General features: G+C 43.0%; 1 protein-coding gene across 1 annotated transcript in view; it reads right to left on the bottom strand.

Moving 5' to 3' along the window:
• The window catches only part of SERPINB10 (serpin family B member 10), a 23,172-nt gene extending 7,551 nt beyond the window's left edge, over window positions 1–15,621 (bottom strand). The window contains exons 1-5 of the mRNA XM_004703032.2: window positions 15,591–15,621; window positions 12,900–13,076; window positions 9,820–9,885; window positions 9,215–9,352; window positions 6,536–6,653 (exon numbers count right to left, since the gene is read on the bottom strand). Of these exons, the coding sequence (XP_004703089.1) occupies window positions 6,536–6,653; window positions 9,215–9,352; window positions 9,820–9,885; window positions 12,900–13,067 (490 nt within the window). The 5' untranslated portion in view covers window positions 13,068–13,076; window positions 15,591–15,621. The remainder of the gene's footprint in view (window positions 1–6,535; window positions 6,654–9,214; window positions 9,353–9,819; window positions 9,886–12,899; window positions 13,077–15,590) is intronic.
• Window positions 15,622–15,925: the final 304 nt, after the last annotated feature.

Raw genomic sequence — 15,925 nt, 5'->3', positions numbered from 1 at the left:
AAAGAAAACAAAACACAAAAAGCTCAATATCCTAGGACTTAAATACAGAATTCGCAAGTGTAAATGGGCTGTATTGGCCACTTTGAATCAGAAAGTCATACAGTTTGTCATGCCAGAAATGACAAACAAAAGAGGAGTGTTATTCCATTCATCACCAAAACAGAGCATTTGAAGCTGTATCTCCGGGTTCAAGCTGTCAGTGATAAGAACATGTTCTTATGCCTAGAAGGAAATCCAGTGGATATTACTATTGGTAAGATTTGCTCAACAACCCCTACAGCCAAAGATGAAGACATTGAAAAGGTCCACCAGCTTCTCAGTCTGAAATTGATAAAACATGCAATCAAGTGACATTGATAATTACTTGTGACAGTAATAAGAAACTTGGAAGTGTGACTATATGCCATTGGTGATAGAAATAATGCTGGAGGTCGTATTACAAACTTTTGTAAGACCAATGACTTATTCTTCATAAATAATTTTTTTCAACAACATAAGCAGGATAATCACTATCATTCAATTTTCATAATACACTAGAATAAAATTGACTACATCTGTTAAAATAGGCAGTGGTTACACTCCTTACTATCAGTCATAACAAGGCGAGGGACTGATTGCAGCCAGTCCATCAAGTACTCATATTCATGTTCAAGTTAAACATTAGGAAAATCAAAACAAGTCTATAAAAGTCAAAATACAAGCCTTAGTACATCCTACGTGAAGCCGATTTGATGCATTGAACTCTAATAAACAAGAGTGAGTTGTGCAAGGACATTACACCGGAGGGCAGAAAAATGTCATTGGAAAAATAGGAAAGAAAGAAAAGACGAAAATCAACATTAAAAGAGATTCTGAAACTTGCTTCAAAATGTAGAGAAGCTGCAGCAATTGAAAGAGGCGATGATGTAAAAGAGCTTTAACAGATTGTTTCAAAGGACGGCTAGATTAGGCAAAGTACAATCCTATAATGACATCTGCAAAGACTGGTTAGGAAATCAAAAAGTAAGAAGACACTCAATATATCTGAAGCTGAAAGAACGGTAAAAATCCAAGCCTCTAGTGGCAATATTGAAGGATTCTATGGGATAAATAAACATAAAAGCATAAAAGGAACACCGAGAGTCATGGTAGCAAAAAAATTGGTTGATGTTCAAACATCTCAAGAGATAGCATCTGATCAACAACCACAGTATTGAAAGAAAATGCCCAAACTGCCCTAAAGCACTGGCAAACACACACCCACACCACCCACTACAAACAAGACTCTGGGACTTGACAAACCATATAGTGCCTTGGGGAAATCTTCTGCAAAGACTTTTTTTTTAATGTCAAAGAGCAAAGATGCAAATCATGGTATTTTCAATCACTTCCTATGCCCGTGGAAGCTAGAAAATGAATAAATATGACAAAAGAAGGATTGGCGCATTTGAATTATGGTGCTAGTGATGTCTATTGTCTACACCATGGATAAACAAATATGTGTAGGAAGAAGTACAGCCAACCTGCTCTGAAACAGGGATGGTAAAATTGCATCTCATGGACTGGGGACATCTTATTAGGAAGGATCAATCCCTGGAGAAGCACATCATGCTTGGTAAATTATAGATTCAGTGAACAAAAGAAAATCATCAAGGAGTCGGATCGACACAATGGACTGGTATACAACAATGGGCTCACATATAGAGCTGCTGTTAGGATGCATCGTGAGCAGGATGAAGCGGTTTTGTTCTACACAGGCTCACTATGAATCCAATCTAACAACGAGAACATGTGTAGCTAAATCGCAAAGCCAGGAGAATCGACTGGAAAGCAGTGAAAATTCATAAAGAAGTTGTTTCAGGTGTTGAGTAACCGCATTCCACTAAATGAAATCTTGTTATTCTACCCATAAACAATTAGAAAACGGTACTGTTAAATCCCGATGAAACGCCCCGCTTACGAGGAAGGTGAGGGAACACTGCCCAATGCTGGCATCATACATCCACAGCGGCAGGACCCCAGCCCAGAGGGGAGCACTGATAGAGTACGACTGACAGGTCTTATTCTGACGAATAAGGCGTTTCTCCTGAGTGTCCTCTAAGCATAGATCGTCCCTTCTCGTCTTTCAGATCCTCGGCACTTCTGGCAATGCTGCGCAGTTTTTGGAAGGCCGCACCTTCGCTGTCTTTTCCTTAATATGTCCTCCAGAGGGTGGCGAGGCTGCGCAGGGTGGGGTGAGAAGGCCACAGACTGCTGGGGGTCCTTGTCAGTGAGTCAGACCACGAATCGCAGGATTTTCCTAAGCCGCATTCCTGGTGCTGTTACTTGCATCGCTTGACCAGCGGTCTCAGCCAGTTGTCTGTCCTTCACCTTACTATTTTCCCCTTTGCGGTTAGTAAGTCTCTGGTCAGGTGACACTTTGAGATGATGCAAGTGTCTTATTTCTTCTCAAACAGCACTCCTCATTGATTCTTGCCAACGATAACTATTGTGATGTTTATGAAATGGCAATTTTTAGGAATCCCTCATTTCTTTTATATTCATTAATTCCAATCCTATTGTGAGGAAGAGATGTTCCTTCCACTTGAATTCTTCAGGTATTCAGGTATTTCTTTATATCCATAGGGAGTCCGAGATATTGTTTGGCTCCATGGGTTCTCATTCCTGACTATCATCCGGGATGTCCCAGAGTTGGCCCTGGGTAGCCCCCTCAAGTTGTATCCGTTGGACATGCTGCCCACTTTGTTGGAACGTTCTTTCTCTCCTCACCGCTCTAGGTTTAGCTGCACTTTCCCTGCCCCTGCCCAGAGGCCACCAGTTCTTCTAGGACATGCTCCCTTCGGAGCCCATGGTGACTCACGGTCCCAGCACAGGACAGAGCAGCACTGCCGCAGAGGGTTTCTGAAGCTGCATCCCACCCAGAAGCAGATGGCCCCATCCTTCTCCCCGGGGAGCAGCCATGGATTCCCATGGCTGCGTTGCTTAACCAGGGCTCCTTCTCTTAATGTTGAGGTGGTCACACAGAAAGCAAGGGGCCTTGGTCATGGATAATGTGTTGTGTTGGGCTGGTAAACTCAAAGCCAGCGATTCAAACTTACCAGCAGCTCCATGCGGGACGGAGGCGGCTTTCTGCTCCCAAGGGATTGACAGCCTCCTAAAGCCCAAGACCAAGTTTTGCTCTACCTAGGAGTCAGATTGCCTTGATGACAGTGACAAAGGTAGAATTAAAATCTAGAGGCTAGCTGCACTAACTGTTCCGGGGTGCAACCGCTTGTTGGACCTCTCAGCAGAGATGGTCAAGAAGACAATCATGAATATGCAGACATTTGTGCAGATTTGTAGACAAGTAAATCAAATTGCTCTATATCATATCCAAAAGGGACTTTAAAGAGTTCATGGAAAAATAGAATCAGAAGAGAACAGAATTTTTCCACAGACTTCTTGAAGCTTCCTTATATATCACAGACTAGAATTCGGATGTCATATTGACACCTCCAATTCCAATCCAGCAGTGCAGTGCTCATTTTAGCCTTGATTTTTAATTTCTTTCCCTGGCAGTGAAGAACCTAGCTGTCATTTTTCACAGTACAGTTTGCTCATTTCTAAAGCATACACAGTTCCAGTTCTCCCATGATAAACAAATTTACTAACTAGTGTGCAAAACTACTTAATTTCCCCCAAAACAAATATCTGTTAGAATCATACATCTAGAACAGCACTGCAAAGAGCACTACTGTAAACAGGGGCAACCAGGGGTTTGGGCAATTTGAGAAATTCTATAGAGAAGATGCAGAAGGATCAGACTGAGGGCAAAAACTCTGGAACTATGAGGACTGGGGGAAGGCAGACTCCCGGGGAGTCCAAAGGAGAGCTTGTTGCGGGAAGCAGAGGGAAGGAGTCCTGTTAATTAAATAAATCCATGCGTCGCAGTGGCCCTTAACTTTGTTTCTTAGAATCACCTGGGGCTTAAAAATCCATTGACGCTTGACCCCACCCCTGGGATCTAAATTAATGCCTCTGGAGGTGGGTTAGAGATCAGTGAGTTGAACTTAATTGTAGCCAGGATTGAGAATCATTGGTAGTGGGTAAGTATTGGGTCAACTGATTATTGACAACCCCCTCTGTATCAGCAATAAGCAGCAAATATGCCAATGTACAGGCCAGAGATAGATGTGACCGCACCTGTGTGCTGATGGGGAAAGACAGGGACCCCAAATAGTTAAGGGAGTTCCAAGAAAAACTGAGAGCCTTGCTCACTCAGAGGACAAGTTCCAGGTGCAGCCCATCAGCCTCTACAGTCACCACATGACAAGTTCTGATCATCAGAAATCTACTGAAGGCAAATGTCCTAGGAGTCTCAAACAAAAGATGACCAGAAAAGAGGAGTCAGCAATGAGTGAACATTACTCCATAAGAGAGAAGTATCAAACCAAGCAAGCCAAGTGAACACAGGAAAGGAAGGACTTAATAGAGCAAAAAGACATAAAAATAAACCTCCGAAAGGTCACATTTCAGAGACAGTTGATATTAGCTCTTCTCCATGAAAATCCACAGATAGCCCCAGATCACAGGGAAGAAAAAGCCTTATTGTTGATATAAATCTCTTAGTTCTATGGACTAAACAGTAGAATAAACACAGCTGAGGAGAAACTTCATGAGCTGGAAGAGTAGAGCAGAAAGACTAAGGCATGCAAAGTAACGTCCAAAAGGAAAATTGCAGGAGATGAGCTAGATCCAGAGATTTCAGCATTTGCTTATTTAGAGTAGCTGAAGGCAGGAATCGAGACTCTGAAGAGGAGCAAATGATTAGATAAATAATATACACTATTTTCTCTTTGAATTTACATTTAAAATGCGTGTCAGGCAGACTTTTAAAAGAAAGCAAAAATCCATACATAGAACATGCATTGGCCATCAAAGACAAAGAGGGAATTCTAGAATCTTCATCTCGGGAAGGGGTCGGGCAGAGATGTATTATTTTCATCAACAGCACTGGTTATAAATGGCAGGAGAAAAATTAATTTGACTTCTATACAGTTGCTCAGCTCCTCCATTCTTATAGTGGACAATTTTAGATATTGGATTTCTCAGGAATGTTATTATCTCTAGATACACTGAACTCGATTGGAACAATAGCATGAGAATTCATTCCAGCAAATAAAAATGAAGATCGGGGACAGCACAGACCATGATACAGAAAGCCATCAGGACAAACCAAAGTCTTAAAAACTGTTAGTTCGCAACACACTTTTAACCATTATTCTGAATTCATCGCTTTCTCATTCTACTGAGCTGTAGATTATTAATTTGGAGAGCCCATCAGGGACCAGGGTTTAGACAGAAGGATCCCAGGTTGGGAGAGCTGAAGTGAACCTGAGTTTGATTGCACCCTCCCCTGGATTCAGATGCTGTCGAGCCACCAAACTTCTTGAATCCAGAGCCATATCAGGGAATTAAAAACAGAATGTGTTTTACAAGGAGTGTACAAAATTAAGAGTAAATACAGTCCCTTAAAGTAACACACAATTTTGACACCATGTTTTACTATACCCTAGCAGTGCCACCTACTGGTTTGCTCACTGTACACACTTGTAGATCAGACAATAGCCATTCTCATTGGAGATATTTAGAATGGATCCTTCCTGGTGGGCAGGCCAGAAATGTGACAAATTTGGGTTTATAAACATGCTACAGGTTTGGGCTTTGAAGGAGCTTACAGACAAGTCTATTGTGTGAGAGAACGATAGAATCTATCTCATTTAAAAATAAAACCCCACGGACTTCTACCCTGGTTTCCGAGGGTGTACAGCTTGCTGGGTCAGACAGCTTCATCGTTATCCCTTGAATCAATTCAGTCAGGTGAGTTCAGCGCCCACCCGACAGCACCCCAAGGCTCCTTTGTACATAGCACTCGCTGCCGTGGGGTCAGCTCTAACTCACAGCGACCCCTGCTTCATTAAGGTGTTGTATTTTAAGATGATCTCATTAAAAAAACAAAAAACAGAATCCTCTGGATTAAGCATTGGGTTGCTCTTCACAAAGTCAGCGGTTCAAACCTACCAGCTGCTCCCAGGAAGAAACATGAGGCAACTGTTCCCCTCAAGATGTGCTGCCTTGGAAGCCCTAGGGGGCAGTTTTACTCTGTCACATAGAATATCTGTGAATCAGAATCAACTCGATGGCAGTGACAAAACTTACCCATGGCCTTTTCCAGTTAGGCTATAATTCACTTGTCAGCACATTTTGCTTATTAAATAGCATGGAGGCAGCAGTGTTTTAAAATAAAAGGACTTTTGCCTTGATTTCCTTTGGAATCAGTGGGGTATAAGAATATGCTTTCTTATTTGATAAAAGGGCTCTGGATGAACATGTTTGGGACAATACGTACTGGGGAAACTGTGAATCTAAAATCCCTGCCCTAAGTAGAAAGAAGCATTCTAGATAGTAACAGTGTGTCCCCCATTCTGTTTCAGATGAGCGTAGGCTGAGACACAACACCGAAGTGCTTGAAAGGACTCTTGGAGGAGGCACTGGGAGCAGCAGGATGGACACTTACCTTCAGTCTGGTTTTCAACCCAGGAGTTGATCTCCTTTCTGACCTGGTCAGGGGTCTCCACAAAATTAACAGACCTGGGCTCAGCACCAAAGTACTTTTTGATGTCTTCTAGATATTTCTGAAAGACACAGGTTGAATTTATTTTTTGTAGAGTTTATCCAAAATTGAGAAATCAAGTCTATCTTTTAAAACTCTTTGGTTGTGAATTGGGTGAAGGTGTACAGATCCGTTGTCCATTCAGACATCCGCGCACACTTGGTTTCAGGCCATCGTTTGCAATCCCTGCAGTGGGTCATCCCTTGAGCATGCACTTCTTCTGTTTCCTGTTTCCATTTTGCTTTCTTTCCTAACCCAACTTTGTTCTGGCTTGCCCTTTGGATCTCAAATGGTGATTATTCTAAGGTGCCAGTCCCTCCTTAAGTCTTACTGTTCACGTTATATACCTGCCTCTTGTTTGGCTAAGAGCCCTGGTGGTATAGCAGTTACTGCTTGGGCTGCCCACCGCAAGGTCAGCAGTTCCAGACCACAGTCACTCTGCAGGAGAAAGATGGGGCTTTCTACTCCCATTTGGAGATTCAGGGCAGTTCCACCTGGTCCTCTAGGGTCACTGTGAGCTGTCATTGACTCGATGGCAGCGTATTTTCAGAGTTGTCTGAGCATTGAGCCATGGGAATGAATACCTTTCCAGAACTGAAGAGCGACTAGCGGCCATTGACTCAGGAGTCCCACGAGTCTCTGACCTCAAGTCCATTTAGAATCGCCAAAGACCTGCATGGATGGACAATTGTCAACTCCTACCCCACCACCGCTCCCTAAGCTTTCTCTGCATGCCCCAGTGTGAGGCAAGAACGAAACATCCAAACTTAACAAGACCCTCACTAGTTAAGCAGAACCCCGGATGCGACTTCAAATACTCTCAGCCCCTTTTGAGTCATTGTATGACAATGCATTCAGCATCCTAGAGCAGGAAGCAGGCCTGCAGCCAGCGGTCCTGGACCTTCCCCACCCTCTGCTTTTCTCTTTTGATTCAGACAGGAATGAGGCTGGAATTGAAAGGAGAGCAAGCCACACGTCCTCAGGAGGAATCCCAGGGGCCAACCCGCCTTGGGGATTGTATTTGACTACGGTGGCAGAGCTGGAACCCAAATGAGACCTGGGAGGCCTGCAGCTGCCCCCGAGGAGACCCCTGAGGAACCCCGAATGCTGACAGGCAAATGGACTTCTCAGCAGGGTCAAAGGTTTCCTCAGATGTTCCAGAGGGGCCAGTTCACATTAGAGCCTGAGGAAACGGACAGGACATGTTTTCTGAGGGGAAAAAAAAATTGCTCTTTTCTTTCCACCCTTTGGTTTTGCCTTCCGTTGTTTTTGTTGTTGTTTGGGTTGCCCCAGGGGGGCTGGTGAGGGGGCCTCTGCCCTGGGAAAGGAATGAATCCTGCAGTGTGGTTATGGTGCTGTTAGGTAGCAGAGCAGGGACAGGGTGGCCCCTCACCATGCCTGACGCCTCCCTGCAGGAGGTTGGAAGAGAATCAGGTGAGCCCTTAGCCAGCCATAAAGACTAATGGGCGTGCTCCAAAGTCAAGGCCCCAGCTCGAACAAACCAGGCTTCAGCGTGAGTTCTTTCTCGTGCGAGGTATTTCCCAGGCGAGAAATCAAACAGTACTTCCGTTTCCTTTTTTTTTTTTTGGTAAAGCATGGGGGAAGGTATTACTAAACAGTTTTTTAAAAAGCGAGTTCATTCAGCTTCTAAAAAGCAGTATAAAGATTATGAAGTTCAATTTGTACTCTAGAAGAAACAAAATTTAAATATCCACAAGACATGACTCCCTTCACTTCGTGGGTTCTGATCAAGCTCTGTTGATAGCAGCAGTCAAGCGATTGTCTGCTAACCGGTAGGCAAGAGGTTGAGGGAGAAAAATGAGACAGCCTACTTCTGTCAAGAGTACAGCCTGAGAAACCGTGGGGAAGGCTGGCAGGTCACTGTGACAGGAGATGGGCTCCACAGCGCAGGACAAGACCAGTTACTCGGAGCAGCTCTTGGGTGGTGTAAGCCATTAGCCACTTAAGTTCAAGTGCACCCGAGGCGCTTCGGAAGCAAAGCCTGGCAATCTGTTTCCAAAAAGGCACAACTGTAAACTCCATGCAACTCAGTTCTACTCAACACATAGGGCGGGTGTAATGCAACACCAACTGTTTCTGTCGTTGTAATTTATTCTGTATTTTTTGCTCCTCGTATGTTGTGAAACAATCGTTGGTCCAGATAGCATATACACATAATTCCATGCATTTAAATGCCATGCCTGGAGTCTACTCTTTTATTATGGACATGAAGATTTGATCACTACATAAAATTTCAGATTCATTTATCAACTGGATGCTTCCTGCTTGCTCCCAAAGTGGGTGATACCGCCCCTCCTGGGGGTGCCAGAAGGATCCAGAAGGGATGCAAAAATCAGGTATCCTGTGGCTTATGGGCTATAATACAAAAGAGGCTCATCGCCAGGGGGCTTCTGAGTAATTTTTTCCCCCAAATAAGTTTGTGGGACTGTGTGCTAAATGATTATTTACCAGGAAGTAGTACCACTTTAGGATTGTGTCTGAATCCCAGGGGGAATGTACGAGACGTGTGTACATCATGGTTCTTTATTTCCCACCACCTTCAAATGACATTCCTGCACTTACATTATGAAAGGGATACGTCTTCTCCCCATACAGCCCGTTGGCTGTCTTAAGGACGTAAGCATTGCTGGGCTTGTTGAGTTCTGAGATAAGGGCCTGGAAGCCAGAGCACATTCCTTCCACTTTGCCCACGTTGGATTCCTTGAAGAGAAAAGAGGTCGGTGAAGTTAAAATGTGAAACAAGCACCATCCAGATATCAACAACCTCTAGGTAAATGAAAATGATTGGGTATATTGCTAACTAAAGCTGAAACACGATATAAAGGCAGATGGAAACAAAGTTGTTGTTGTTTTAATAACATGACAAGAGCCTCAACGTTATTGTTAGCACACTGCCTTCTTCATATTTCCTTTGTAATACAAACAAGAGTATGTTCAAAGGGGGAGGAGTTTCAAGGGGGCGGGAGGGAGAAAGGGGAACGGTGACCTCCCCAAACGGCCACACAGGTTGTACTCTGCCAAGTGTTTCTGCCATTCGAACACACCTCTTCCTAAGGAAAGTTACCCAGGAAACGTTACTTGAATTAACCACGGAAGTGCATCTGCTGATGCTCCCTCCTTATCCACTGGATGACTTCATTACTTGGATATTAAGAGATAAGATGTACCATTTTCCTTTTCTTTTCGCTTTCCGGACAAGATTTGAAGTTGTGGTCTTGGGTCAGTCGAAGTACCTGTAATTTCAGCAAAAAGCCAACATGTGAGTTCCCTTTGTGGCGGAGTCCTCCAAACTACGCACCAGGAAACACAAGCCTGTTGTTGCTATAGCTACCAAACCTATAATGAATTAACCACCGAACCTCTGCTTAGAATTAGTGTGTTGACTGAATTCATAGGGTAAGTCATGAGCTGCTCTTAACTCAATACATTTAATTAGGTTGCTGCTCCCTGTATAAGAAGTCCTGGTAGTGCAGTGGCTAAGGTCTTGCTGCCAGCTGCAAGAACAGCAGTTCTAACCCACTAGCTGTTTTGTGAAAACAGACAAATCAAAGTGGGGCAGCTGGCTGCCATAACGTTTGAAAACCCAAACCAAGTTCCTGCCGTCATCGAGTCCATTCCAACCGAAGCCACCCTCTAGCAGAGAGTGGCAGGACACTCCGTGGGTCCAAGGCTGTAAATCTCTACAGGAGTAGAAAGCCTCCTCTTTCTCCCATGGAGTGATTGGTGTGTTCAAACTGTGGACCTTGTGGGTAGCAGCCCAATGCACAACCCACTGTGCCACCTGGGCTCCACTAGGTTGACACAGTCACTGTCTCCAAGCCAGCAGTTCATTTGAAAGCTAATAGGAAGAATGTGGGCACTCCTCATCAGCCCTGAATTGTATAAGAGTAGAACTGAGGCCAACATTCCATTTCCCACCTCACTTCCTGCGACCAGTTCCCCTTAAGGTGTAAAGTCTGTCTTACTAACAGTTCTGCTGATCTCACGGTAACGGAAAGGAAGCATCTGCCCTGGGGGAAGGGGTGCCAACTCAAAGGGTGTGTTTTTAAAACTAAAGCTCTTACTATTGAAATAAAACATAGGCAAGCAACACCCTGGGCTAGTTTGCATGAAATGCACTCCCATTGCAATCTATCCAAGGGAAAGTAGCTCGCATTTATGGTGAAGCCTTTCCACTTAATTGATCAGGATTACCTAGAGGTCAGGCAGTTGCTAGTATTTTAAAAGCCCGAGTGACTTACAAGAGTCAGGGTGAAATTCTACTCTTAAACTCACAGAATAGATAGTGCCTGTGTCACTCAGAACTGCTAGCCCTGTCCCTTCCCTCCTTTGTCACAGAGGGCACCGGCTCCCATGTAGAATATTAAGAATATTGTGACTCTTGGATTTTTGATTGCTGCATGCTTTGGGATTAGATTTTCTATATATTTTTAAATTTTATTTTAATTAAAGCACATGCACACAGTCATGCGTTGCATACTGCCCACCTTATATTCTGTGTAACAGGACATGATGTAATTTGGACATTGTGTGAACCTGCCTGAAATATGTGCAATAGCATCCACTGATCTTCCACTTTTGTGCTGTTTAATGATCTTTGTTTCACTTGCAAATCCATCCTCTCCTTTGCCTCTTGCTGCTGCATTTGTGAACCATGATACACTTCACAGTAATATCTCGCCACCAGCCCCACAAAAAATGAACCGAGGGAGAGATATTTGCAACACTTAAGAGATGCAGGACTTATGAAATTGGAGGTTTCTGCCCATAAATCGGAGCACATATTGTTATATATATGGTAAACTTTTGATTTTTAAATTGGGAAAGTCCACATTAACATAATGATAAAAAGTATACATGTCTATACACCAATAACATAAGCATTTGCTATATTATCAAAATATATGTATTATAAATTATATACATAATGTACCATCAAACACCTGACAACACAATCGCTTTGTATACAAGAGACATGAAAAAGAAGCATTGCTTATGGGAAACTGCTGTGTTCACAACAGCGTCTTACATTCTGATAGTGGTTTCTGATATAAATATGTATCTGCATATATAGTAATGTACACACATATGTATATAGCAAGTGACTGTACAGGTACTCACATTTATATATGTACATGTGTGTATGTATGAATACAGGTGCTTTCAAATAGCTCATATAAAAGTTCCAGTATTCTTTAATTCAAATGTTCAACAAACTATTTTGAAGCCCCAGCATATATACACACATAGGTATAAGAGTTTTTGAGCGGCACTAACAGTTTAGTGTTCAACTATCAGCTAAAAGGTTGGAGGTTCAAACCCACCTGGAGGTTCCCCAAGAGAGAGGGTGGGGACCCACTTCAGAAGGGTCACTGACTTGAACCCCTATGGAGGAGTTCTACTCTGCACACGTGGGGTGACCATGTTTCAGCATGGACTTGATGGCAGCCATCATATTTCCACATGCCAACCCCCAAGCCAAAGTTGTTGGCCTCAAGCTGATTCGAACTCATGGAGACACTTTGCGACAGACGAGAACTGCCCCATAGGGTGTCCTAATCGTTACGACAGCAGCTGGCTGCATCCTTCTACTGCGGAGTACCAAGTGGATCCAGACCATGACCTTTTGGCTAGCAGTCAAGAGTTGTGCCACCACACCACCAAAGTACACAGATATGTTCATGCACCTGAAATCCCCTAGATCTATGGATACTTTGCTATGTCTTTTACTATCTTGGTTTATATATAAAATACTTCTCATAGTATGCTTCAATACTTACAGCAAATCAGTAGCTCCTTAATACAATACTAATGCTTTACCATTTAAATGCTATCAAGGTGTGGGTCCTTTAACAGTGTTAGCACCAGGCTAATCTCACAAATATTTTCTTAAAACCCCGAAGAAGAAGAATCGAGGGAAGTCTGTTCCTCTTGCTTTGTCTGAATGTTCATGAGGTCGGGATTTAAATTTGACCCCATAGTTTTAAAAATGCTAATAATCAAAATTGCAGTGTTCTTCATGTTGAATCAGAATGGAAAAATGAGTTCGTTCTTTCCCCATATTAGTGGCTGGAGCACAGTGGTAGTAAGCAAGAGTTTTTAACCAGATTTTTGTGCCAGACTTCCTTTCATGGTCTAGAATTTTTGGAGGCCATTACTGTGAAACAGGGACTCTGGGGTTTCGGGAGCCAAAGAAAACATCTACTTTGAGGCAGGCAGCAAAGGAGAGCTGACTGTCCCCACTCACCTGGGCCATTTGGGCAGCAGTGGAACCTTTGGTGCCCAAGTACACCATGGCCAAGGCAGTTGAGATGCTCCAGGGGGAAAAGAAAATATTTTTGCCCTCTGCAGATCCTGAGAGCTGTTTGCTAAATGCCAGTGCAAACTGGTTGATTGAAGTTGCTAGAGAGTCCATTGGGAAAACCTAAGAAAAAGAAAGGAAGATATTGATAATTCTATCCATTTGTTTTGTTTTTGAAAAGTCTCCTCATGAAGTCTGTTTGATGCCCTCAAAATACCTTTTAAGGTTCTGTCAGCATTGTTGACTGCCCAGAGACCCCTCATGTAACAGAAAACCTCTAAAACTGGTTTCCTTCACCCACAAGATTCAGTCTCTCTCATTTTCTAAACTTCACTTTCTAAATTTTACCTCCACTTGTCACGATCTTTTAAAACTGGGTCTGTATCAAAGACATACTTGCTGTGCTCTATTGCCCTTGCCTAGCTCAGCAGCTTCTCTCGTTGGTTACAGAATTACAAATAAATTAAATTCCTAGTCTTAAAGACTCCCATCAAGTTTTGCCTCACACTCATATCTCTTAAATTTTCAGAAACTAGAATGAGAGCTTTAGAAAGGTCGGCCCTATGCGCTGTCAAATAGTTGAAGCAAGGGAGAGGCGTGTGTGGACAAAGTTTGGGTTTCAACATAAATTGTTACCGATACTGCTGAAATCCTCCCTAACCATGGGCTTACACTTCACCAAGCAACTTCTCAGCTTCTAAATCATGTCCTAGGTGTGGCTCCCACCAATTCCAGAAACCAACGATAATCCTGCACTGATACTGTTTCACTGAGAAAAGGAACAGCAAAGCCAGTACTGAAGTTTTGAAGTAGCTCCACCCCTTCATAAAACATACAAGTAGCTCCACCCCTTCATAAAACTTGCAGACCTACTGGTATTTCCTCTCCAGAGATTCAATGTCATTTTAGAAATAATTTCCTCCTGGCCTTCCCGCAAATGATACTTCTTTTACTACAACTGTACTAAGCTTTATCTTTTCAAGAATCCGGAATTACAATTGGATGGAAAATGCTTGACTTCACGGGGGAAAGTAATATCTAAAAGCTTGGCATTTTTACCTTTATATCTATGGTTTATGGTTTCCCTAGAATTGAGTTGCTTGTCACAAATTCCTGGGAATGCCACTTCTAATAAAAGCTTGAATGCCTTGTGAACAGTTAAGATCTAGTTATCTTCAGCTTCATTATTCTTTCCCATTCCTATCAATATTGATTTAAATTAAGGTGAACCCCCACCCATACAAGAAGATGAATTCCTGATTTTTAAAATATTTTTTTCTTAAGTGTGAAACTAGCCACTAATAGTATTTTATCCAAAGTAAAATGGGCTTTTGGATGAGATCTCAAAAAAGGCATTTCACCCAGACATGCTTGACCAATTACTTTTTCAGAGATGATTATAGATGTCAAGCTCAGAAGCCTACTGCTTTTTGATAGTTTTAGGAGCTATACACTGTTTGAGGAGGATTTGTTTTTAACTATATCATTAAGTAACCTATAAAGGCGCTTAGGGGAGAAGCCAAAGAGAACTATGAACATACGAAAGCGACCATGTCACATTCATCCAAATGGCTCATCCTAGATATACACTTCCAGTGAACAGACTCTCCCACGTCGCCTGATCTAACAGCCTCCTTTAACCTGTGAGGCAGCCCCGCGGCCCAGAAGGGGAGGCTGAGCCAATGAAGGATGCACAGTTAGTAGCAGAGTCAAGACTGCAGTGCATTCGCTTGACTCTCAATACAGCTGCTCTGAGTATCTGTATCTTTCTATCTTTACAATTATTCAATTCTAAGAGAAAAGGTGGGCAGTCAACGAGAAACAAGAGGGTGCGGAGAGGGACGAGGAAGATACAAGAGTGGGAAGACCCTTTCTCTCCTTTTGGTAAGTAAGAGTGGATCCCTCGCATCTTGGCTTCCAGATTCCGTTGCCAACCTCAGGGAATTGCGTAAATCCCAGGATGACCGTCACCTCCCACCAGTGCTGAGTTTTTATGGACCTTAAGCCATTTCCTGAGTGCACTAACAGTTTGGGATTTTTATATTATAAACATTGATCAAAGACTGAGGGAGCAGGAGTTTAGATAATTCCATGAAAAAAGAGAAAGCGAATGGCCAATGGAGTGGTGGCCAGGACAGAAGGTTGAGGTCCTGTGTGGGTGGGTTCACACCATTAGTTCTCCACATTCTAATGATACGTATCTAAATTCATATTACCAAGTCTATCGCTCTGAAGAGATGGGAAGATTTTGGCTGTTGGTTGAGATAGATCAATTTCACTCTGCCTGTGCTACCCTTCCAGAGGTTGCAAATCCAGAAATGTGACAAGCCGCAGTTCTACTGTTTCAAAATTCCTTAATTAGTGTTAATGAAGTTTCTAATGTTTTAAAAAGTTTCTAATGTTTTACAAAAGAATCCTTTCTCCCCTTTAGCCTTCTCTCCAGCACACACTGAACCATTTCAGGGCTGAGCCTCCCTAGTTTGCATTACAGTTTTCAAGGAGGAAGCCTTCTAAAAATAATACTTCTAAAGCCAATTATTTCTATGATCTTGGCAACCCTTGAGCATTCGTTATTTAATAAGAACCTCAAAAAAGAATAAAGTCACATTTTTAACCAAAGAAAGTTTTTTACAATACCTTGTTTTCTTCTACCGGAGGGCAATTGACAGTTTGGCCCTTGAGTAAGAGATTGTGGCTGAAGAGTTAAGACATTTATAACAGTGGAGGAAACGAATTCTAGCGCCTCCCTCTCCTTGGCCCCACCCTTCGGTTCCTTTCACAAGTCTGTACCCAGGCGGGTGGATTCCCTCCTTTCAGACTTCACTTGCCCAAAGCTCAGCTAAAAGACCGAGGGCAAGGAGAAAGAGACACTGAAGGTTCTTCCCCCAGTTATTGACTTACTCATATTTTCCATGTCTGTCCACAGGTAGAAACCTGAATGCTGACCTGGTCTCATTCACATCCTTCTTGCT

This window comes from Echinops telfairi, unplaced genomic scaffold (genome assembly GCF_000313985.2).
Source record: "Echinops telfairi isolate 266 unplaced genomic scaffold, ASM31398v2 ScPeMD7_7400;HRSCAF=8409, whole genome shotgun sequence".
NCBI classification, from domain to species: Eukaryota; Metazoa; Chordata; class Mammalia; order Afrosoricida; family Tenrecidae; genus Echinops; species Echinops telfairi.
This window is presented reverse-complemented; position numbering and strand designations above follow the sequence as displayed.